Source organism: Podarcis filfolensis, assembly GCF_964270895.1.
Source record: "Podarcis filfolensis genome assembly, chromosome: 5".
In the NCBI taxonomy this organism is placed as follows: domain Eukaryota; kingdom Metazoa; phylum Chordata; class Lepidosauria; order Squamata; family Lacertidae; genus Podarcis; species Podarcis filfolensis.
This window is the reverse complement of record NC_139608.1, coordinates 20,278,632-20,302,858: the sequence shown is the minus strand read 5'-3', so window position 1 is coordinate 20,302,858 and position 24,227 is coordinate 20,278,632. Positions and strand designations below refer to the sequence as shown.

The following is a 24,227-nucleotide window of genomic DNA, read 5'->3' as shown; positions in this document are numbered from 1 at the left end:
ATCGGAGGTTGTATATATGTGTCAATAAAGACACTACTGTCTCTGCTGTTTTTTCTCATTTCCAAATGAGAAACACAAACCATGGGTAAGCTCCCAAACCCCTGGAATCTCACACTCCTCAAAAGATTGGGTGGGTGTGCAAGGCTTACAAAATGTCATCAATAAAGGGAAGGTGGTTGCGTTTTTCCCCTCTCTCCTCATTCATCATTATCACACTCTCCAAAACATAGAATAGAATCATAGAATCATAGAGTTGGAAGAGACCACAAGGGCCATCGAGTCCAACCCCCTGCCAAGCAGGAAGCACCACCAGAGCACTCCTATAGAAAAAGAGGCCACCTTCTACTTCCAGCAGCTTCGTTTACTGCTTCTAAACCAGGCTTCCTCAACCCTGGCCCTCCAGATGTTGAATCTACAATTTACATAATCTCTGACCGCTGGTCCTGCTAACTAGGGATCATGGGAATTGTAGGCCAAAAACATCTGGAGGGCCGAGGTTGAGGAAGCCTGTCTAAACTAAATGCATTCACTAATCCATGATGCAGCTGCATTTCGAAAGGTGCGGGGTGGGAATAAAACAATTTATTCTGATAATGCTGTATATAGATTTGGTTGCTGCCTCTCAAAAATGATAAGAAAGTTGGAAAATGCATCAAAGCAGCATGCAGTTTAAATTACATATTAATAAAACGAGATATATTATCCTGCTTTTTGAAACTGCTGCTGGTTTCTCTCGTTGTAAGATGTACACGCTTTTTATGTATTCGTTGTTATATCAGACTCCTGTTTAAATTTTATTTAAAAAGCAAAAAAAAAACCTCTCAAGGATGGATAAAAAGGAAGGAAGGAAGGAAGGAAGGAAGGGCAGCCTTCATGTTAACTCGGTGCTGCCTCCTTGGCACCGCGATACCCATATGATGGGTAGCTTGTCCCCGGAAGCCGGAACTTTGGGGCGGAGGGAGAGGGGCGGCGGCGGAAGAGCGAACTGAAGACCACTTAAGGCAGCCGGGCCCCAGCGGGGAGGCCCTGCCTCGGAGCCCGTTGCCATGGCAGCATTCCTGCCCTATTGTCGCCCGCCGCCATGTTGGATGCTCGCCAGGGCCAATGGGAAAGAGAAGCGCAGGTTTCCGAGGGGGGGCGTGGCGAGGGAGAAGGGGCGTGGCGGCCGAGCGGGCGGTTCGCCTCCTTAGAGCCCGTCGTCAGGGGAGGCCCGCGAGCGGCGGCAACACCTCGAGCGGGACGCGGCGGGCTGAAGGAGAAGCGCGAGAGGCGCCTCAGGAGCCGGAGCCATGTTCGGGGGTTGGTCCAGAATCTTCGAGGAAGATCCTTTCTTTCGGTGAGGGGGGGCGGTCGGCCTGGGTTATGAGGGGGGGGCTGCGTGTGGAGGGGGGCGCTCCGTCCCTCACGGCGTCGCCCGGAGGGAGGCGGTGAAGGCGGCGTTGGCGTTTCCCCCATTTGCCCCATAGACATCCCCGCTGGGATGCGCATCTCTCCGTTGCCTTTTCCTCTTCTTGTCACACCCCTGCCGACCGTTTTCTGACGTTCCTTCTCTCGAAGACGTGTTAAAAAGAGAGAGAGCGGAACCTGACGGTGTGGGGGGAGCCCCTTAAAAACATCAATAATTCACCCCCCTCCTTTTAAGGTCGCTGAATTTACTTTTACTATTACCCCCCCCACACACACCCCAAGCTTGCTTATTCACTTCAGCAGAATTTGCCTCCCCGCCCCCGTTGCGAAGGTGCAATAAAAAAAGTTGCATTTTCATGTCCTCGCTGGATCTGGGTGCAGGCCCTTAAGCGTGGCTGTCAACTTTTCCCTTTTTTAAAGGGAAATTCCCTTATTCCGAATAGGCTTCCTCGCAAGAAATGGAAAAGTTGACAGCTATGCTCTTTAAATTAGCTTGCACCCGTTGAAATCGAAGCGATAAAAACTGCGTTGTGGCCTCATTGATTTCTTTGGGGGACCCTAAACTAGACTAAGTGAAGTTTGGATCCAGTCCAGATTAGTCGCTCTGCTCCCACGGAACTGTGTTATGCCTGCTTGAGGCGTGCAATAGAAAAAGAGGGCTGTAGTTCATGAAAGCTTGCTCTACAATAAAGCTGTTGGTTTTAAAGGTGCCCCTGGTCCCCCCCCCCGCCTTTTGGTGTGTGTCTGAAGCCTTCCCAGAGTTCTGGAACTGAGCCACTGGCCTCCTCAGGAAAAGAATGGTTGGAGTGTTCTTTTGGTGCCTTGCTAAGATTTGGTGTGAGCAGTGCTGTTCTCAGGACCTGGAAGTAAAAGGGGTTCAGTCCCATGTTTCCAAGGTGCTGAAAGTGGCACCTATATAAACAACCCTATTTTCTCTTGCTCCCAAGAAGTTTTAAAGTTTCGTGCTGATATGCTGAAAGGGATGCCTTTCTAAAGCCTTTTTAAAATGCGTGTTTTTATTTATTATTTTTCAGATAACAAAGAAGTTGTTGTTGTTTCTGTGTTGACTTTCAGAAGCCTAGCAACTTTTAATGTGTTCCCTTTATCATTGTTACTTCTGCAGTATAAAAAACATGTGGTCTCCAGTAGCATGAAATAGCATGAAAGTGCACAGCAGGAAAAACACAATTAAAGACATTTTTAGAGAGCAATTAATGACCCTTTTGCAACTCAGTTTTTTATGTTTTGTAAGTACTGAAAATTAGAAGGCATAAAACTTATTTCTTTTTTATATAATTTTTTTAATTGAGTTGTACGTAACATTACAATTTAAACATATTGTTTGCTTTCACTTTTAGGATTCTCAGAATCCCTAGACTTCCCACCCTTCTCTGGTTTTCAATGTCAATCCCTTTTTCTTTCAGCTTATCCATATTTTAACTAATTTGTTAACAACAGTATTACCTTTTTTCATTGTGTTTTGTACATTACAAGTATTACTCTAATCCTGCCAAAGTTTTTAGTTGTTTACAATGTTCTCTTAAATAAATTCTATATTTTTCCCATTCTTTGTTAAGACTTCTTCTCATCCCAGTCTCTGATTCTCCTGGTCAATTTTGCCATTTCAGCATAGTCCATCATCTTCATTAGCCATTCTTCTTTGGTTGGAACTTTATCTTCTTTCCATCTCTGGGCCAGTAATATTCTTGCTGCTGTTGTCACATACATAAATAGTCTTTTCTGCTCTTTTGGAATCTCTGTACCTAAAATGCCTAACAAAAAAGCCTCTTTTTTTCACAAACGTTATTTTAAACATTTTCTTCAGTTTGTGGGAAATGATATATAATGTATTTCATTTTGTTCTGTCACAATAGAACATGGGGTGGGGGGAAGAGAAAAGGATTTATGTTCTTTTAAATAGCTTAAAATACTACTTTTCTCCTGCAGTAATCTAGGCCAAATGCACCTGGGAATCATTCTTCTTGTTCATATAAATTTTATATATGTATCTGGTTAATCCTAAACACACTTACTAGGAATAAAACCCATTGATCACAGTGGGACTTACTTCTGAGTAAACACTGCATAGTCATCTTTTAATGCTGCAATCCTATGTAGGCTTACCTGGAAATAAGGCTGAGTAGATGGGTATTATAAAAAAAAAGGCTGTGATCTTCTCTATATTTAATTGAGCTCTGTGTGGCTTACACTCAACATGTATGGGATCTGAAGTTCTGCAACTTTCCTTCAATTACATGTTTGTAAGCAACCCTAAATAACTTCAGCATTTGACATGGTGGGGGAGGACCTATGTAGCAAGCTTGTGGTTGACCTTTTAACTTTTATGGCCTGGTTAAACCCGGAATGGTTTTAAAACCCAATTCTGATACAGTATTAGCTTTTGCTTGATGAATGCCCAGACAGAAGTTATATAACTCAGTGGGCCATCTTCATGCCTAGGTCCATACTTAAAAGTTGTAATCTGTCTTGATTATATAGCTCAGTTTAAGCTGGATTCAGGAGGCCTAATGCTTTCTTAACACTGTCTATGCAGGTGTTTTGGTTTTGGGAACTCCCTTAGTTAGTACACACCCAATCCTGTCTCTCGTGTATCCCCTTAAGCTAAAATTGTACAAGGTCACACATCCTTTGAAATCTGAATGGAACTTGTGGATGATTTTACATAGTGTCAGCAACTTTTTAGATTGCTCTTTTAAAGTCCTTGACAAGGTTCTCAGCTTTTATGTCAGCTCTGCAGCCAACTCCTACTGTATTGAAATCCAGTGGCACTGATCCAAAGGCTTGCATGCACAGGCAGGTTCTTTCCTTTGTACTCGATCCTCCCTCTTCTTAACCACAATCTTGTCCTTTTAGTCTTCATGTAGAAGTCTAAACGTATCTTACTGCTGCTTAGGAAGAAATAGATGGGAGGTGCAAAACAAGCAAAAGTATTGGCCTGTGGATACTCCACTTCTAGAAGGTCCACAGTAGTGTTGCTGGATTGGGACCAAAGGGTTCATTACTGACTCTGAGCCTCAAATTAATCCTGCACCTAGTTTCTTTTACTAGTCATCTAATTTCCTTTGCAATTTAGCAGAAATTAAGTTTGAAAAGTGCATAGCAAGCACCCACTAAAGCGTTTTGGGAATAGTGTCTACAGGATGTTTGTTTTGGTTTCTTTATTGTCTGCCTACTCTTTTGCATTTGGAGTGACATGAGGGAGTGCCTGTTAATAGAACCCATGCTATGTAATGTGGGAAGCAAGAGAACCATGGATGGATGCTGAGACCAGCAATGCACAAAGTCCTATATAGAAGTTGTCAACATGTAATGGTAGTCTGATAAATAGAATCCTATCAGTACAGGGAAAGGAAGTGTGAACTACGAAGCTCCTAGTTCAAATCTCACAATTTTATGAACCCTTTCCCAAAATTCAGGGCTCCCAACTATTACAAAATAAAACAATTACAAAATGTGAGTGTGTGTGTGTGTGTGTGTGTGTGTGCGCGCGCACACCCACACACCATGTAGGGACTGTGCAGTTCTGTTATTTTAGTAGCCATAATGGCTGACCATTGTCTGGTTTGGAAGCTGTTCAGAGTCTAATCCAAATTATAATAGCAAGTGCTATTCTAGACATTGCAGACTAGATCATCATGCAAGTGGATAGGGCTACTTCACATTGGAACTAATTTCTAAAACTGTGTACTAATAGGAAAGCTTCCTCAGCCTCACAAGGAGAGATCTTGATCTGGCAAGCTAGAAATACTGTCTAGGATAAAATTGGTTTTATAAATGTCTCCCTGACCAAGCAGCTGTTCCAGGGAAGCTCTAGTTGATCTCAGTCAAAATGTTTTCTGGTCCTGCCAAGTTTTTTCCTGAATAGCGCAGACAGGTGCAGAAACAGTTTCCCTCCTGCAAAAGACAGTCCTGTGCATTTAGTTAGCCAAGAAGTTCTCTGTATTATCTCACTCTTGATATTACAGTCATCTGCTGTGGCTGGTCTCTTGTACTGAACCATCTGTTCTAATAAAGCATTTCTGTTAAAAAAATAAATAAATTATGCAGACTAAGCTCTTTTCAAGGGATAAGAATCTATAGGAGAACAGTCACAGCAGACTGGCTGCTGTTTCCATGTTGAAATGATGCATATTCAGGTGCCAAGGACAGAACAATTATATACACTATCTCAGTCATTTCTAAACTGCATGCCAGAACACACCAGTGTCAGTTGGAAGAACTACTTGCATGCTAAGAGAAATGGTTTAGACTCCTATAAAGCTCTAAAAGCCTTTCAATTGGCTTCCTTTAAGAATAAAAATTTTTGCTGTGAGTCTGTATTAGGAGTGATAATATTGAATGAACCCATTCTACCTGTTACAAAATTATCTGACCTTAGAGGATGTCATGTTGCCACTCTGTATGAGTCACTACAGTGGTACCTCGGTTAAGTACTTAATTCGTTCCAGAGGTCTGTTCTTAACCTGAAGCACCACTTTAGCTAATGGGGCCTCCTGCTGCCGCCGCGCCACTGGAGCACGATTTCTGTTCTCATCCTGAAACAAAGTTCTTAACCCGAAGCAATATTTCTGGGTTAGCGGAGTCTGTAACCTGAAGTGTATGTAACCTGAAGCCTATGTAACCTGAGGTACCACTGTATTTCGAGTATGCCACTTCCTAATATTCTTTGTTTAACAGCAAAATGTGTAATGATTTTAATTTAAGACAGCAGTATGCTGTGGCTGTCCTAAGTAAGGTAAACACTGCACTCTCTCCATCAAGATAGCAGTTTTACACCTTGGAATCTTGTCTGTTTTTTCTAAATGCATGGCTATATATGAGCTGTTTCTCTCTCCCCCCCCCCTTTAATATTATCTTTAGGGATCCATTTGCCGCACACAATGATCATATGCGTCGTTTCTTTTCTGAACCTTTTGGACGAGATCCATTTCTCTCAATTAAAGATGGTGGGGAAGGAGCTCTACATCAACGAGGACGTCCTGATTCTCAGGTTGCTTTGAGAGACAATCACAAGGTATGTCATTTTATAGTCTTGCAGATTACCTGCAATCAGTGACAAAGTATGGTGGATCTCAGCTTGCTTCCCCACTCCCCCCAGTTGATGGTTTGGTACTTGGGCCAGTCAGTTTACTCTTGGTGCATCTCTCATGTAAATTAGAGATAATGATGATTAATTCTCTTTGTAAATAACCACCAAAAACTAGAATATTAACTCATGGAGCAAATAAATTAAACAAGGTTTAATGTATTGAAACTTGCATTCTAACTGATCCCGTCTCCTGTAGAAAGATGTATTAGTTGACACATTGATGCTTAAGTTTATCTGATTATGCAAACCTGTAACAGTACTATAACATGATGCTTAGTGACGTGATAGTATATTCCATCTAAGGCTGCAATCCTAATGGTGAACCCCATTGAATTCAAAAGGACTTAACTTCTGAATGGACATGGTTAGGGTTGCAGTCTTGCTGACATTGCAAGTCTTGGCATCAGCTGATAAAGAACTTAAATAAATTGACAGGAAACTTAATAGACATAGCAACTTCACATATGAAACTGTAATATGTTTTGCTTTACTTATATATTCACTATTGTACAAGGTATCCACTTATGTAATGATAAAGTAATATTTCTGCTTCAAAAAAAATGTGATGGTTACATTTTAATTTTGGTTCCTGGGGTTTGGAAGACTGTATTTATTTAGGTGTGTTGACTTTTACAATATCTTCTGTTGGCTACTTAGTGTCAAAACTAAGCCTGTGGAATTTGCATTCATGGGTAACATAACCACAGGGGGTGTGGAATTGTGCCAAGATCAGTAAACTATACAGTGGGAACTGATGCTTTAATAAAGCTAGCAGCAGCAGAAACTGTCACCTGCAGGGTAGCCACCGGATCGTGTGCTTCTAGTTTAGAAGCATTTCTATTTGTAACGTGACAGTTGGGTTTGCTTCAGATTCAGTTCTGCTTTTCTGAGCAGCATCAGACTTTTCAGCAAATGTTTAAACATTTAATCAGATATGCAAAGATGCACTTGGCCTTCTCCATCTTTTGTTGCAATTGCAAGCCTGGGAACTTACATTTAGTTGAATGTTTCCCTGAACTCTGATAATGGCTCTTGCTTGTCTCCAGGAGGATACAGGGGTGTGTGGGAATGTATGCATAAACTAGTGTGTTGTACAGAAGTAAAAAAATGACATTAGCTGCTGTACTGACTGTTATGTGACCCTCAAAAGGTTGCCCAGAATGGAATGTGGCCCTTGAGCTGAAAGAGGTTCCCCATCCCTGCCTTGAATTACAGGCTTATATCTACAATTCAGAAAAGAATACATAGTTAACTAATCATTTGTCTTTTAAAAAGACCAGATAGAGCAATGCAAACACCCCCATTAAAGCCCTCACATTTTATTTGCTATTGCAAATTCCAAACACTCTTGCTCTGAGTGCCTGTCATACATATTGCACATCTAAGAGTACGTTAGAACTTGGGGAGCAACCTTAAACCATTGCACAACTCTACACTGGGCAGTAGAAATCTTTTTGGCTGTGGGGATTCATATCTTACACGGATCAGAAATCGGGGAGTTATTCTGACCTGGTTGAACAGAAAAGGGCCCAGAATATGTTCCTTATAAACATACTTGGTATCTGTTAGTATGCCAATTCAATTCACCTATCTGAAACAATTGCATTTAAATTGATGGGCCAAGTTGGTACAACAATTGTTGGAACACATAGAGACTGCCTAAGCACTGTTTCTAAATAGTGTTCTTTCAGTCATTCAAGTTTTTTACAAGCTTGTTTTTCTGGCAATGGCAAAATATTTTTTTTAAGTATTTGATGCGGACCAGTCTATATGCTTTGTTGTTGTTTAGTCATTTAGTCGTGTCTTAAAACTTCTCTGTAGCAGAGCTGGGGAATCTGTAGCCTGCTGGATGTTTTGAACTTTGAACTTCCATTGGTCCCAGCCAGCAAGGTTGATGGTCAAAGATGATGAGAGTTGTAGCCTAGCATTGTGTTTTGAACAAATAAATTTAAAAAATCATGTTAGTTGACAGCCGCTGAAACAGTGTCAACATACAACACTCTCGGTTGCACATGGTAGCTTATTTTAAAGTTCAATGACTATGTGCATCTTAACACTGTATATTGTATGTGACTTATTATGGTCTAAAAAACCCCCCAAACTTTGTAAGAATGCTATTTAGGATTATAATGTGTGTTGGGGGACCCTAATAAGCCCTTCAAGCATAAGCATACAAAGGGGCTGCAGTTTATAACCAGAGTGCAATGCTTTTTTAGGAGTTGAAAACAATCCTAGGTCTCAATATATCCAGTTACAGAAGGATACACCAAAGCAGTGGGAGTTTGACTGGGGGATAGAATTACCCAGCTGGAGGGGCTTTGCATTTAGGAAGTAAGGCTGCTGTGCTGATGACTGTCTCTGCACCTGATCATATTATTAGTTCTTGGATTTACACAGACTGTGTGTTATTGCATTCATTTTACAAGGACATAATGTGTAGAAACCTGGAAAGAATCAAGTTCTCTAAGAGTAATGTTTAAACTGATTCTCCCTCTGAAATGACGTGAGCTTATGTTACTTCCACGTATTGCTTTTGTCTGTTATTTAGCATTATTATTTCCTTTCCTTTCTCCTAATAAAATCAGGCCCATTTAACACAAATCAACCCACGTCTTTTGCAGCCGTCAGTAGTCTAATTGGGATTGGTCATACGTAATGTTAAAAATATCCCTTCGTTAAGAGATTAATCTTAACACCAATTCGAGCAACCTTCACTATTCCAGCTGCTGCTAAAAGGCTTCTAGTCCGTATTTGTGGAAGGCCAAACAATACACACTAAGACTGCAACTTATGTGGGGGTTACATTCTGGGGATTGCACCTAAAGCCAAAACTGCATATAGTCAAAATACATGAGGTGCAATGGTGGGTGGGATTGCCAAAGCCCCCCCCCCCAGATGCCTGTTCCCTTTCTGCTCCCCTTTTATTTATTTATTTATTTTTTGGCGAAGCACGTAAAGCTGAATGCACAGAAATTGAATGTGCATAAGGATGTGCTTACTTTTTATTATATTGCAAAACAGGCTGCTGTGGCAGCATCACTTACCAGAATAAATACTCCTCTTTGGTTGAGTGCTGGGAAGATTTTCCAAGTGTGTGTCTGAATTCCTCCTGCCCTCCAAAATAAAGTTAAGTTACTGTTGTCTGACTCTGGGGAAACAAAGGAGTAGGGATTACATGAGGATAGAAATAAATGAGTTTTAGGAATGAAGGAGATATAGAGATGGTAGGTTATAGATGGGCAGAGTTGGTTTTGCATGTCCATGAGCCTTTGCGTTGTAAAACATAGTGTTAAATGAATAAGTACAAAATGACTATTGTAGTAAAATACATTTTGATGTGATAGCTTGATGTAAGTATACCTTTCATGCATGCTTTGGGGAATTCAGATTTATATCCAGACTCTCCAATCATTTTTTCACGCAGAGATATTCAAGACCAGTTGGCTGAATTCTCATATTAGATGGTGTTTATAGCATCATCTATTTATATGTGTGTACTAGCATATAATTTCTTCACTGTGGATTTATAAGTCAGACCATTCTGTATATGGTGATAGATTTACTCAGAACTTCTTTGCAATGACCTTTGAAACTGCTGACATGGGAGAGATGATTTGGTTTAACGCCAGGGTTCTATGAATATTTTAGAGAATATGTATGTATTTCCTTGCTAACTCTACATTAATCTCTTGCTTTTACATAAAATGAATGCTTGTAGCAGAGTAGCTGCATCACTTATTTTAATTTTTGTGACCTGCAGTTTATTCTAGCTCTTTGAAATTTAGTTACCAAAATTTATCTGTTGAGTAGGAACAGATTTGTTGGTTTTAATCAACTTCTCTCCATCTGAACTGGCTAATCGTGACTGCAAATAAATAGAATTGAATATCTGGAAAAGCAGGAAAACTGTAAAGTACTGTACAGAACTTAAAGGTACATGGCAATACTTTGGAACACAAAAGCACATGTATTCAAACTTAGGCACTTTCAATTTAAACATAGTTTATACTATCTCAGGGACCACATTAGATGTGACAGAAGCAGCCATTTTTCTTCACATTTCCCTGGTCATGTACAAAGCAGGGGTGGGGGGCATCTAATTGTAGCATCAAAAGGGATGCATAGGGGTGAGAGCAATGGAATAATCCTGCTTCCCTTGTCTTACTTGTCTGTAGCTTGTTGCCCATGGCCACTGTTCACTCAGCCTAGTTCACTTCAGATAATGGATCCAGGTTCTTATGGGAGGAGTTTGGATAATGGATCATAAGAAGATTATGTGGTGGAGGGTTTGTCTCTTATCCCTCCAGTAGTAAAAATTAAACCCACCCCCTGCTTACATGTAAACAGTATGGCTGCCACCGTCACATCTATTTTGGTCCTTCATTGTTTTGGTTATGCTGTGCCTTATTTAAATTTGAGCTAGGGAGTTTTAAGTCCCCCCCCCATTAATTTGAACCATCTGACACACCGTGCAGCAATTCACATAAGGTGATATTTTTCTTTCAGACGAGCTGTTCCCTTATGCCTTTTGGCAGTTTTGGTGGCATGGTTAGTATACTAAATGCTAAACTCTGTCTTCTGGTGATCTGGGCATGCCTTCCTTCTGTATTTTAATCTTTAAACCATGTTACTAATATACAGATTTACGTGAACTGATGCTTCTTTTTCAGGCAGCGAGTTTTCCGCTTATGCCTTTTGGCAGTTTTGGTGGCATGGTCAGTATACTAAAATACAGATCTCTAATGCTTGGTGATATAAGCATGTTGTTGTCCTAAGGGCCCATCCAGAATAGTATTCACTTTAGTTTTTGGTCCTTCTCTGTTCCAGAAGAAACCATAAAATACTTCTGCATTTATAAAAAATATAGTATGTTAAAAATAAATGTATATGGATTAAATTAATAATTTCATTTAAATACATTTGTATTTGACAAATATGTATGGAATTAGTGTTTTTCTTTCCATTCTTCATTTTCTTTTTGTTGTATTTTTTATGCACCTTTAGTTTCCTTTTTTTGTCTTTTTCACTTTATTTTGTTTAATTGAAATGTTTTCAATAAAATATAAATAATTAAAAAATGCATCTCCTGCATACAAGTTTCCTCTTCCACTCTGTTGGAAGTGTAGGTTCAGTTTTTAAAAAGTTGTTGTGTGAACAATGCTGAATTTGCACGATTCCATTTGCACTGGTCTGCTCCCCAAATTGTCCCAAATTGTCTCAAATGGGCCAGTGGTAATAAGACAGGTTAATGAAGTAGCTGAGCTCTGGGATTATGACATAACTAAGTTAGTTTATAGCATATTAAATCTGCAGCTGGAAATTTATGAAATTCCTAGGTGATCAATTACAATGCTGAAATTTAACAGTTTAAAAACTCAAGTGTTGGGGTGACAAAAGTTCCAGTAAAAAAGGAGATAAGGCAGGATGATGGTACAAGACATTTGCCTGCACGAATATCACATACAGCCTCTTCAGTAAGGTGAAAATGTCACTCAAAATTTAGAAGGTAAACTAAGTGGCAAAAAGTGTGAGCTGTGCCACTTATGCAAATAGCAGCAGATGATTTCATGAAAAACCACAATCTGAATGTACCCTGCATGCTTTCATTCTTTAGACCAGACTTTGCCATGCTGATGGGAGTTGTAGTCTCCCATCAAGAGGTTGCTAGGTTGGCGAAGGCTGCTTTAGACAGTAGCACTAATGCAGTAATTTATATGAGCTGGTATTTCTCTTTCAGGCAATGAGTTCCCCCCTTATGCCTTTTGGCTGTTTTGGTGGCATGGTTAGTATACTAAACAAACACGAGTTTCTAATTTTTTGCTGATGTGGGCATGTCTGTCTGGTTCTGTTTCTGCCCCCTCCCACAATGCAGTAAGCTTTGTGAAATGCATTTTAGAATCCTCCCCCCATTTGTGAACTGTTAAACTTCCTGTGCGGACTGAAATTATGCTAATATGCAAGACCATCTCTCTTTTCTGCATGCATGAAATAAATTGCCACAAGGGTAAAAACACACAAGATTTCCATAAAGTCTCTGAACTGTTTTCGTTACAATGAATTGGAGTACAGTAGTGGTGTTTGCATTGAGAGAGGTCTAGAATGTTATTTATTGGACTCATGCTATTTCCTTTTAATATGCATAGAATAGTGCACGTTCCAAAAAGTTACGTTACTAGAGAATAGCACTATATCAAGCAAGTGGCTGGTTCTGCTTTGGGTCTACTATGCTAATGACATGGGCTTCTCTCCTTTGACCTTGAATAACATTTCTGTGAAATGTGGTAGCTGCCCAGAAACTTCTTTAAGGACTCTTTTTCCACCTTTGGGTTTCTTCCGAGACCTTTTTCAAATGAATGTTGAAAAGTAGTACTTCTACTATAGAGGCACCACATTTTCCCAGCATTCAAGTTGGAAAAACTTGTTTGTTTGTTTACTGATTTCTTCTTTTGCTCAAAGTACGTCTTGCCCTTCATCCTGATGGCATGTCCACTGCTGTTGCTATGGAGTGTGATAATGTCTGTGATACCGTTACTCAAGGCAGGGAACCTTTGTCCCTCCGTATGTTGTTGGACTAAACCTCCATCATCACTGACCACTGGCCATGCTCTCTGGGACTGATGAGAATTGTCCAACAACATCTAGAATGTTGCCTACCCCTACCTTTAGCGATGAGCGAGACTCTCCGCATCCGTGTGCCTTGCGCTGCTCTGTGGTATTTAGCCTGCTATTTTGCAGGCTTATTCCAGCATAGGAGCACTCACATAGCTTTTAAAGAAGCAGTGAACATCTACCATCCACCCCCCATCCTTGTAACATTGTCCTGGCAGTTGGCAAACAGTTGTTTTTTAAAATGTTAATTATTTTAATGGTCTGGTCCCCTCTTCAGTGTTAAAGTACAGATTTGAACTCATTGGGTTCTCTGCTTGCAAGAAGATAAAATGATTTCTTTTCTCCCTCACAATCCATTAAGTGTAGAATGGATATCTCACAATGCCTTTTACTTGAAGCTAGGGAGACAGTCTAGCTAAATGTGGTTGGGATAGGCTTTGAAGTTTGGTTGTCTTCACAAGCTTATCTAACAACTTGTTGGCATTCTGTTGCTGACTTCTTGCTGAGCTCGAAAAATTGCTTCCTTTTCTTTCTATGCTTTGCCTAGGACTATTATAATTTTGAAGCTAATAATTTTTAAAAAAATTGATTGTATTCCACATATACATAAATCAAAATGCACAAACTTAAACAGAAAAAAGAAAATATAGAAACTTATGTAGAGGGAGCAAAAAAGAAGAAGAAGAAAAGCAGAAAGGAAGAAAGTAGTAAGAGATACGAATATATACCTTTCATAATAATTTTCTTATCAGTCTGAATTGTCCCTCCACATTATGTTTTGCATCCGAGTGTATTCCACAGGGTTGTGGATTCACTGGTCATGGAATGCAGGGAGCATTGCGCTTATAAGAAAAACAACTTCTGTATTTTTTGGTCTACATAATTCCAGGAGACAGTTTATAAATGTATGGGTACCATTGTCTGTTTAAGTTTAAATAATCAGAGATGCTTTAATGAAGCTTCCAGAAATTATGGCTTGGAAGTTAATACCACAGCTTCTTGTTTTCTCTGGAAGGTATACCATTTACTGTTTTTGAGGTTCAGTTTCCCTGGCCGTTTCTTTATTTGCTTCACTTTCTTTCTGCTTCCCTGGCCCTTTTCTCAAAAATTACAGATATGTTTGCAGCCTAGCATAGACCATACCAAGCAAATATAAGATGTGCACAGTTCTGCCCAGAATTTGGGTTTAATTGCCAATGAATGTGAAGCTTTTTGGCACACAGTGTTTTGCCAATTAACACTGCAGGTTCTTTAAAAGATCTTTTGTAGTCGGTCTATGAAGAAAAATATATTTTTATTTGAACAGAATAGGAAAACCTCATCAAACAGCAACAACAAAAACCCCCTCAAATAGTAAACCTTCTTACAACGAGAAATAACCCCAAAGGAACAGTTCCAAAGAAACAATTCTCCCCCCTCCACCAGATCCAACTGTGAGAAGCCTCAGCAGTGTCTGATCCATCATCCTCTTCCTCCTCAACCACTTTGCCCTGCACTATTTGTACCTGCCTCAACCAGGTGGGGCTGGGTGTCTCCACAGCTGTCACCTGTGCATATAAGGGCTCCTAATCTGGGCAATCAAGCCCCAACTGGGCCACTCTCAAGGGCAGGAGTGCTCCTGCAAGGACTCACAGGAAGGGTTGGCTGCGTAAAGCCAAACCTACACCTCCTCGCTTTTTCTCCTGCATTTTCCACTACATAAAGTCACCATTATATCTTACATTAATCCTCTCAGTGAGCCCAGTTTACTTCCTATAAAGGCTTTTGCATGCTTCTGCTAATGTTTCATGTGTCTTGTGCTAGTAATCCATCGGCTGGAATGCATGTGACAAATGGTATCTGTGTAAACGGAAGCCTTGGTAACTGAGAAGTCATAACAGACACTGGAGCCAAGTCAACAGTCTTTCATATAAGCCTACTTGTTGTGCACTCTCAACAGACCATATTCTCCTTTGCAGCAAGTGAAAGTTTATTCCTAAATTACATATAATAAATCATAGACTGGAATCTGAGTCATAGATTCTTTAATCAACTCATAAATTCCTGATCTAGGCCTAGCCAATTCAAATAGTCCATACAAAAGAGTGCAGCTTTTTTAGCATTTAATGATAAAAAATAATTAATTTTTGTTCCCTTTACCCCAGTGAATAACTACATAATGTTACTGTATAAAAGAAAAAAGAAAAAGAAAAAAGGCAGTAACAAGGTGTTGCCTTTTAATACCTTGCAACATTCTCAAATTCACTTGTGGAGGGCTTTCATTTTTTAAGTTCGCTTTTTTCCCAACATTACTTTAGTTACCTTTGTGATAGTTACTTCAGGCAGTTACTGTGCAGTAGGATTTCAGAAATTTACAATGGCTGGGAAATCTATCCTAAAAATTCTTATATGAAATCAGTCCATCCTTTGACCAAGTTCATTTGAGGTTAATGAGAAAAGCCTTTCTGATCTCTCTAGAGAACTGTGTTTCAAAAAGCCTCTCACACTTTCCTCTCTAGTAGACTAAGGGCCAGACTAGAGGTGACATGGGATCTGCCATGGTTTTGGTTTTGCTAATTAGAAACCCCACAGGGCTGCTTTGGAAATTGGGGAAGTGTCGCTTTGGAAGAAGGTGCCTAAGCCTTTCTAACTAATGCCTTTTCTGCACTCTGAATTACTCCCTGCTTCCCAGCTGCTATTAGATCTGCAGAGGGGAAAAGACAGATACAAATCAAATCAAAATGCTTAGTTTAAAAAGCATCATGTGCTCACCACCTCACACACATGGAATCTTCGTTGTTGTACCTTGTACTCGTACTTTTTACTCTGGTACTCTTGCTTGCTTTTAATGTTCGCTTGTGTTTTTTTTTATGGGGATTATTAAAGGTGGTCTCTTCCCTTCTTCTGGTGTGCCCTTCAAAGAAGTAAAAATTTATTTGTGTGCATACACACACACACACACACACACACACACACAGTGTCAAGAACCTCATGGTGAATGTATGTTTCTCTCTAATTATCTCTTCAATTCTCTTCTGGCAGAACATGGATTTCAGGGATCATTTCTCTGCAATGGACAGAATGATGTCAAACATGAGAAACAGTATGATGGAATTGCACAGAAATTTTGTAAGTTGGTATTTTCCTTAATGTTTAAACTAAAAACTACACAAGCATTCTTCATTAAATTCATATGGTGTCCTGGAGTGTATTTTTACAAGCTTCAGGTGTCCAAGCAAGTGGCTGCTTATGTACAATAAGCGTGGTTCTAAATTCTGTTCTCCAAGTGAATGGCTTCACTGCTTAGTCATTCTAAACACTTGGCAGGCTTAGGACAGCCATTATGGCATTTTGAAGACTAGAGAGAGTTGCAGTCCCATAAGATTTTCTCCTTTCCTAATCTAAATGGAACAATGTACAACATTAAATCTAGGCTTCTGCTATGGACTCCTGTCTTGGTGTTTACGCTGTTCTTAATCATTTATTATGTTTAACTTCAGGATAAAATGGCACTTGATCCAAATAGTCACTCATTCAGTTCTTCCTCAGTGATGACTTATTCCAAGAAGGGTGATGAACCTCCAAAGGTTTTCCAGGCTTCAGCTCAGACACGTGTGGCTCCAGGAGGGGTAAGTTAGTCTCTTGGGGTTTGGGGGTTCCCCGTTGAGCTGAATCAACGGACTTTGAATGAAGGATGGGGCAGTAATAATGTAGAGGGAGCATAAGCTTTGTAAATCTTCATATTCATAACAAATTGTAATTTTACCATTTTAAACCCCATTTACAACCCTGGTTTGCAGAGCAAGTACAAACCCTATTTAGATGTGGTTTGCTGTGGTTTGCTGGAAGTAGACAACTAAGTGGTGGGCACAAGTGAGTTTGTAAGCATAGAGTTCATCCCATAGTGCCAAACCATGGGTTTGTGTTGTGTAACTTGGCCTACTGCTTCTTACGGCATTTATCAGTGAGATTAGTTGAAGAGGAACATTGAAGAAGCTAAGCAACAATACACATGAATATATCCTACAATGCTACAAATAACTGGCAGTGGCATAAAATAGGTGTCATCTGTTCAGACCAAGTACTTGACTTTTAAATGCTTATATAATGCTTAAGATGCCCTTTCATTGGCTTCCTCACAGCTGTTACATCTAATTTTGTTAAGAAATTTGAATTTGAACCCTGAAGTCAGGTTCATGAATGATTATATATAAGCAGAAGGCTGTTGAAAATAACTTATAGCAGATCACTTCAGAGCTCTAGCCAGCACTTGGTTATCAAAAAGCTTCTAATAATATACCTATGAGCATGCCGATAAGCAGAAGCCAAGATTTTCAAGTTGGTTAGCATGACATACTAATAGTTGGTGTCCCTTTCATGTAGCAAATACCAACACACACTTATCTCTGTAGCCGAAAGGTCCATTCACAGGCTATATTTAGATTAGGCTCTGGTGGTTTTTGAAACCATTCTAACAGAGAATAATATCAAGACCTTGAGGTGGTAGGATCCCAGCTCCTTTTTTGTGTGGATCATAGACATGCATGTTGTGGCCATAGTTCAACAAGTAATAGTGAATAGTATCTGAAGAAGTGTGCATGCACACGAAAGCTCATACCAAGAACTAACTTAGTTGGTCTTTAAGGTGCTACTGGAAGGAAAAAATTTTTTTGTTTTAAGTAATAGTGAATGCAAGTAATAGTGAATTAAGTACATACACAACTGGGTATTTGCCTTGTCCGCCCTCTTTTTGCTGCATCAGTTCTTGCTGCTGAAGAAACAAGCTGTTTTTTAAATGGAACAGCCGCTTATCTCTTCAAAGTGGCAACTGCCGCAGTACAAATGAAGGTAAAGCTCCAACTGTGTTTGGTTCTATATTGTGTTCAGATGTTAGCATTTGTTGTATGTTTGACATGCTGTTTCCTTTTCACTTCACTCCCCGTTTACAGCAGAGACAAGATATGTGCATACACTGTGTTCATAATCTTGCACAGTTTGCTTGAAAAGGGAAATCCAAAATACTAATTGAAAATATTGTTTCTCAGTGGTGACTTTTTAATTGTGTGTGTGTGTGTGTGTGTGTGTGTGTACAGATTAAAGAAACCAGAAAAGCACTTAAAGATTCTGAAAGTGGGCTTGAAAAAATGTCTATTGGTCATCACATTCAAGATCGTGCTCATGTTGTTCAGAAGGCCAAGAACAACAAAACTGGTGATGAGGAACTGAATCAAGAATTTGTTAATTTAGATGAAGGTAAGAAACCTTGTGGCTTTCATGGGTTGTTGTTTGTAGTAACACAGTTCTGCCAATGTTTTACAGAGGTGCACATACATATACATAAAATTTAGTATGGATGTTTTCTCTCCACTTCACCCCCTATTCGTGTTTTGTATTGGGATATAGTACTTTTAAACACTTCCTGCACTGGTTGCAACAAGTAAGGATGCTCACTTTAAAATTTCATTTGTTGCACAGATGAAGCTCATGCATTTGATGAACAGTGGCAGAAGGAGATTCTGAAGTACAGACCCTCAGGAATAAGAAATGGTATAGATGCACCAAGACATAGAAACACCCATCACATAAGCAAGGAAGATGCAACAAGGAGGTATAAATCATTGTTGTCTTGCTGCACTGCTTTCCCAGTTTTCTGTAAGAAAAAAGAATGTCAGAATGCTCTCACTGAAGTAGATGTCTACTGTGCTTTGACAGTTTTGTGCAATTACATTTGTTGACTGCTGTTGACAAGTGTTGTGATGCACCACCCATGCAAGCACACTTGGGTTGCGGCTGGATTGCAGGTGTGGGAGACCCAGTCTTGATCCTGAACTTTCCAGTTTCAGTTTGACACCTTCATGAGAAGAGCCTTCTGAAAAAAGAGCCTGTGGAAGAAACAAGGGATTGACTTAATGGTCCCGCATGGATTAAGATGAATGTAAATTGAGCTGGGGGGGAAAGACTGTGTCGTATCTGGCTACTTCACTCCCTCTCCCGTTAGGAAAGTCTCTGCATTTACCTATGGGTGTATATTGATTTAAGCAGTAGTCTTGTTATTCTTTAAATGAAATGAAAGAGGGGAGGGAGAGTTTGAACCCAGGTTTCACCTTCTAATTTTGTGAGGAAACTGATAATAATACAGTATAGCCTTTGCGGTTGCTTGGTTGTTATCTGGCTATGAGAGTTCACTGCCCTTATTTTTCCTAACCTGTTTCCCAAACATCAAGTATTCCATCTTTCTAAATATTATTTCAGAGAGAAGACCCCCCGCCCAAGGGTATCCATTGAGGGACCCAGGAAGCCTAAACCTTCTGTGGAGAAGCTCAATATCAAGGGATCACATGTTCCGCTCAAAACCAGCAAAAAATAAATTGCTGTGTCGCTTTTCATGTCATCAGGCTATTTCTTCGGAGGACGCAATAATTCTGGATCAACGACTTAAGACCAAGCTCTCTGTTTCTAGCAGTAGTGAATTTTGCTCTCTTGACTATTGAATGTTTGTGATAGCTCCAGCTCCATGGTAACATTTGGCTTTGAGAGTAGTTAAGGAAAACACTGATGCTGGAAAGCACTTTATGGAGTTTTTTTTGTTTTGTTTTTTTAGTATGAGGCAGAATGTCAAAGCAAATAGTTTGCATTAACAGTGCTCCAGCAAGTGTAGAGCCAAAAAAACAAAAACAAAACATGTATCATTGCAGCTACATGTACAGGTATTCAAGGAAGTACAGTTAATAAACTGCAGTTTTTAACTCAAGAAATACGGGTGTAGTTTTGGTGAAGATCCAATCTGTCAGTGTCTAAAGCATTGTAAAGAAGTATCTAGATCTATTAAGCAATACTTTACGAAATAGCATGTATACTACACTTCTAGTCAATACTGATGAGTAACAGTCAATATTGATGAGCCTTGCAAAAAAAGTTAGATAAGCTGCATAAATAAAATTGAATTTTATCACAATTTTTCTGTTTTGCATATCTTTACACAACAACCATTTCCTAAATTGTTGGCTGTTCTGCTTCCTTGAAAGATAATCCTCTATTTCAGCTCTACCATGCTCTTTTCTAAGATTAAAATGCATGTTACTAGCCTCTTCCCTATAGCAAGACAGTTACTGTCCTACATATTAAAACGAGCTCTAACCTTTTGGGCAGATTGAAGTTAGGAGTCATACTTGAGCTAGAGAACAACCTAGAGTATAATTGGTTGACATTCTTGTGAAGGAAAAAAGGTTTCTGGATTTAATTATTAGATGTAATGGGCTTTTAAATGAATTGTGAATGGAAAAACCATGAACTAACTTGATCCAGTTTCCATGTTGCATCTGATTGCTGTTCAGATGTTATCAATATAGGTTGCCTAAATAGACCCCATAAGACTTTCGGGGGGCAAAGAACACGAAGAATCTGAATTGCTGCACTTAAGTCATTGGGACATTACAGAAGCTCCAGAAATGGGTTCTAAATTTCTCAACATGACTCACTTGGATCTCTATGTATTGGATTGTACTGGTTTGTTTCCCCTGTGGTTGAATAAAGTAGGTTTTCTTTCACTATCTAATTATTACAGTTCCTTATATTATAATGCTAATAATTCCCTTTAAGATATATAAATTGTGGCCACTTGATGCTGGTAGTGCATGTAGGAATTCAAAGAAAGTGACCACTGAAGCCCTTTTCATCTTCAGCCTTCAAAATGGGAGCAAAAATGCAGAAAAACCACTAATGGTGATTGAGGGCTCTAGCTAATATTACACATTACAATTTAATGCTGTGCATCTTCTTCTTTTCATTTGTGATCATACTTTACCCCCTTGCTTGTTCATTATTATTTGATTCTTCTGTTGGTTGGTTTCTTCTCTTTTTCTCTTGTAAGTTGTTGTAGTTGATGAAAAAATTGTAATAAGACATACTTGCGTTTTAGGCTTAAACCCAACACTGAGTTAGGCATATTTTAAATCCATTGTTAGATTTAGGGAACAGTGAAGAAGCTGATTTGCTAGATGTGTCCTCATTGAAAAATATACAGGAGGCTCCCATTCATTTTAGAGATCAGACTTCATAAAGCATTTTTCCAAGTATGGTCATATTCAGCCAGTTAGCTGTAAATTAAGTGAAGTAATGAGTTACTCTACAAGTTTGGTTAAGGCTTGCCAGTTCAAATATTGCTCTTGTATAGTTTCTTGAACTTTCGACACTTGTATTGTTGTGTGTTAGGTAATTAACAGAAGGTACAAAAAGGAAAGTTCAAATTAATTAAATTTCAGCATGTTATCGTAGAAGATAATCCGCTAACTCATACTGTGAGTAGATCCTTTGATTCAATAGGTCTACTCTCAGTATGATTACCACTGGCTATCACCCAATTACTCAACCCTTTAAAGTTGCACATGACATTTATATGTATGTATGTTCTTCATGTTCTATAAACAATAGGCTAATACTCATTATTTGAGCTGCTAATATTGCATCAAAATTTATGAATCTAATGGAGAGTTCATGAATAACACTTGCCACTTTATTAATAAAGGTCTATTCAACATAATGCTATACTTGTCATCTAGTTGTGAGAGTTACATCTTCTGCTAAGGAATAGGCATTTTATATAGTGGATATCTGAGAAACAGCATGATTGTATTTTAAGAAAAGCGAGCATTAGCATCACATTTCCCAAGCTTGTAATTTACCTATGCTGTTGTAAACACCCTTATATTCCCCAGACATTTTTTCTTTTTTTCTGGGCAGGAGGGGTAGGAGAGATGTTGTTATAATGCAACTCTCTGTTTGCTGAAATTGTAGTCCATAAACCAGTAGCTCCCTAAAATAGGAGCCTAGCTCTCTAAAACTAGTGAAGATGGTTCACAGAATCTAGTAGATGCTGCCAGGAAACATGATTCTGCCCTGGGATGTGGAAATAAATCCCTTGATTTATTAACCTACCATTTAGAATTATGGCTGGCATGTAATCAAGCTAAGAAGTGCAAAGATTTTGAAATTGCCACCTGTTCAGTTTGCTTCCCTGCTCTTAATGTAGGGAACTCCAACATGGATTAAACCACATTTATAGGACAGCAGGTATTCTACATAATGCCACTTTTCCTGGCCAGGTTACCTGGATTTTTGAGTAAAATCTATAGTAATTCCCCTACCTCTGTTGCTATAAAAGAACGGTGCAAAGTCAACATTCAGTTCAGCAAGCTCATTGGTCTATGACCATAAGAATAAAGGAAATTTTTGAGGTTGTTTTCAGAAGCAGAGTTGCGTAACAGATGCCAGTAGTGCTGTGATTGAGTGAACTCCTCCAGTTCAAATTTTGCCTTACCCCTCTAGTTCTCCCGGTTGGCAATGGTAAAAGCCTAAGTTCCATGTGTCTATGGTTCCTGGCCTTTCACAAGGTTACTTTAGTTACCTAGTTGATCAGTTAGTTATATTTGCCACTTCATACATAAAGGACAGTTTTATGTTACCAATACTAGTAATGCCAAGCTTATGTGTAATTGCAAAGTTTTTAAAACACATTTCCTGACTCGGGATGAACATATCTTTTTACAGCAATCTTTAAAGCTCGGAAAGTTAACTTTTGGCTGGGATCAAACTGTCAGGAAAAGCTTTAGTTTGAAAAGGTTCTCTTCACTGTCCCCCATGAAAGATCCTCCAAAGTCCTAGCCATGCTGCATGTGCTTCTGGCATTCCACATTCTGTACAGCCTTTTAATTCTCAATTTAGAAGTGCCAAACATAGAGTAGTGAAGCTTGATGAGTCTCTGGCTAGATGCATTATTTGGCTCACGGCCTGAGTTGCTTAGTTACGCTGACCTCCCAAATATTCAAGAATCTTAAACTTGAAAAAAACAACTAAAGCAGGGGTTGGCAAAGTTTTTGTGGCTTGAGCCGGTTCACGGTCTCGCAGACGCCACAATGGGCCAGAGTGTGTGCGCGTGCGCGTGCGCAAACACTATTTCCAGCGCTCCTTCCAGCGCGGAGGTGTGCGCAGCTTCCCATTGGCTGCAGGAAGCTCCTGCAGCCAATGGGAAGCCGGCCAGCATCGCAGAAGGCGGTCCCCACTCTGCTCTGCACCAGTTTAGTGTGGCACATGGGAGCCAACTGAGCAGGCGGTGGGGGTCCATGGGCCGGTTAAACGACCCCCATGGGCTACTTGTGACCCATGGGCCTTAGGTTGCCGACCCCTAAACTAAAGTATATCAGTTCCTTCTCAAAGAACTGTGTATAAAAACATTTTCAACTTGGAGATAACTCATCAGTAACAATGTAAAGGTAAAGGTAAAGGACCCCTGACAGTTAAGTCCAGTCACAGATGACACTGGGGTTGCGGCGCTCATCTCGTTTTACAGGCCGAGGGAGCCGGCGTTTGTCCGCAGACAGTTTTTCCGGGTCATGTGGCCAGCACGACTAAGCCGCTTCTGGCGCAGCACCGAATCCAGAGCAGCGCACGGAAACTCTGTTTACCTTTCTGCTGGAGCGGTACCTATTTATCTACTTGCAGTTTTTGGTGTGCTTTTGAACTGCTAGGTGGGCAGGAGCTGGGACTGAGCAACGGGAGCTCACCCCGTTGCAGGGATTCGAACCGCCGACCTTCCAATCGGCAAGCCCAAGAGGCTCAGTGGTTTAGACCACAGCGCCACCCGCGTCCCATCAGTAACAATACACAAATACAAATACACAACACCGCTGTAATCATACTATTTCACATCATTGGGCTTTTAGAGCTGTGTGTGCACTTAGAATCGGGATTTCTATAGAATTATCATCACTCGGGATGAAATTGAGATTCAGTTCTCAGCCTTGTTGTGTGCCCACTGGGGTAAAGTTTACTTTTGAAAATACCTGCATCAACACTTGCAGTTTTTATTTATGACCTGTGCTTCATTGTAAGGTCCCACCAATTAAAAAACCACAATACTAACTGTTTAAAACAAATACAACGTGGCTCCTAGGAACATATATCTCAAATGTCAGCAGCTTCACGTTGGAATTCCTTTGCTTCCAGCACAGCTCCCTTAAGGCCCTGATCCACTTCGATTTCAAAGGCAATGGATCTGGGAGGAAGAACAGCAAGGAGACCATGTTCGACGTGTGTCGAGCTGGGTCTGTGTTGCAGCCCTCTAACC

General features: G+C 40.0%; 2 protein-coding genes across 9 annotated transcripts in view; one reads left to right on the top strand and one right to left on the bottom strand.

Moving 5' to 3' along the window:
• LOC310762436 (uncharacterized protein) overlaps positions 1-24,227 on the bottom strand; it is a 232,719-nt gene that overhangs the window by 99,420 nt on the left and 109,072 nt on the right. The window lies entirely within an intron of this gene.
• Positions 1,092-21,644, top strand: MLF1 (myeloid leukemia factor 1). Of its 8 annotated transcripts, none has more exons than XM_083613549.1 (10): positions 1,159-1,336; positions 6,289-6,442; positions 11,024-11,065; positions 11,188-11,232; positions 12,255-12,299; positions 16,148-16,234; positions 16,606-16,734; positions 18,199-18,358; positions 18,581-18,713; positions 19,358-21,644. In XM_083613549.1, exons 1-10 carry the CDS (start codon positions 1,290-1,292, stop codon positions 19,470-19,472), a joined length of 957 nt encoding a protein of 318 aa, XP_083469675.1. In that variant the 5' UTR covers positions 1,159-1,289; the 3' UTR covers positions 19,473-21,644. The 8 variants fall into 8 exon arrangements, with proteins under 8 accessions (XP_083469681.1, XP_083469675.1, XP_083469676.1 ...); XM_083613552.1 differs by lacking the exon at positions 1,159-1,336 and adding an exon at positions 2,536-2,654; XM_083613550.1 differs by lacking the exon at positions 11,024-11,065.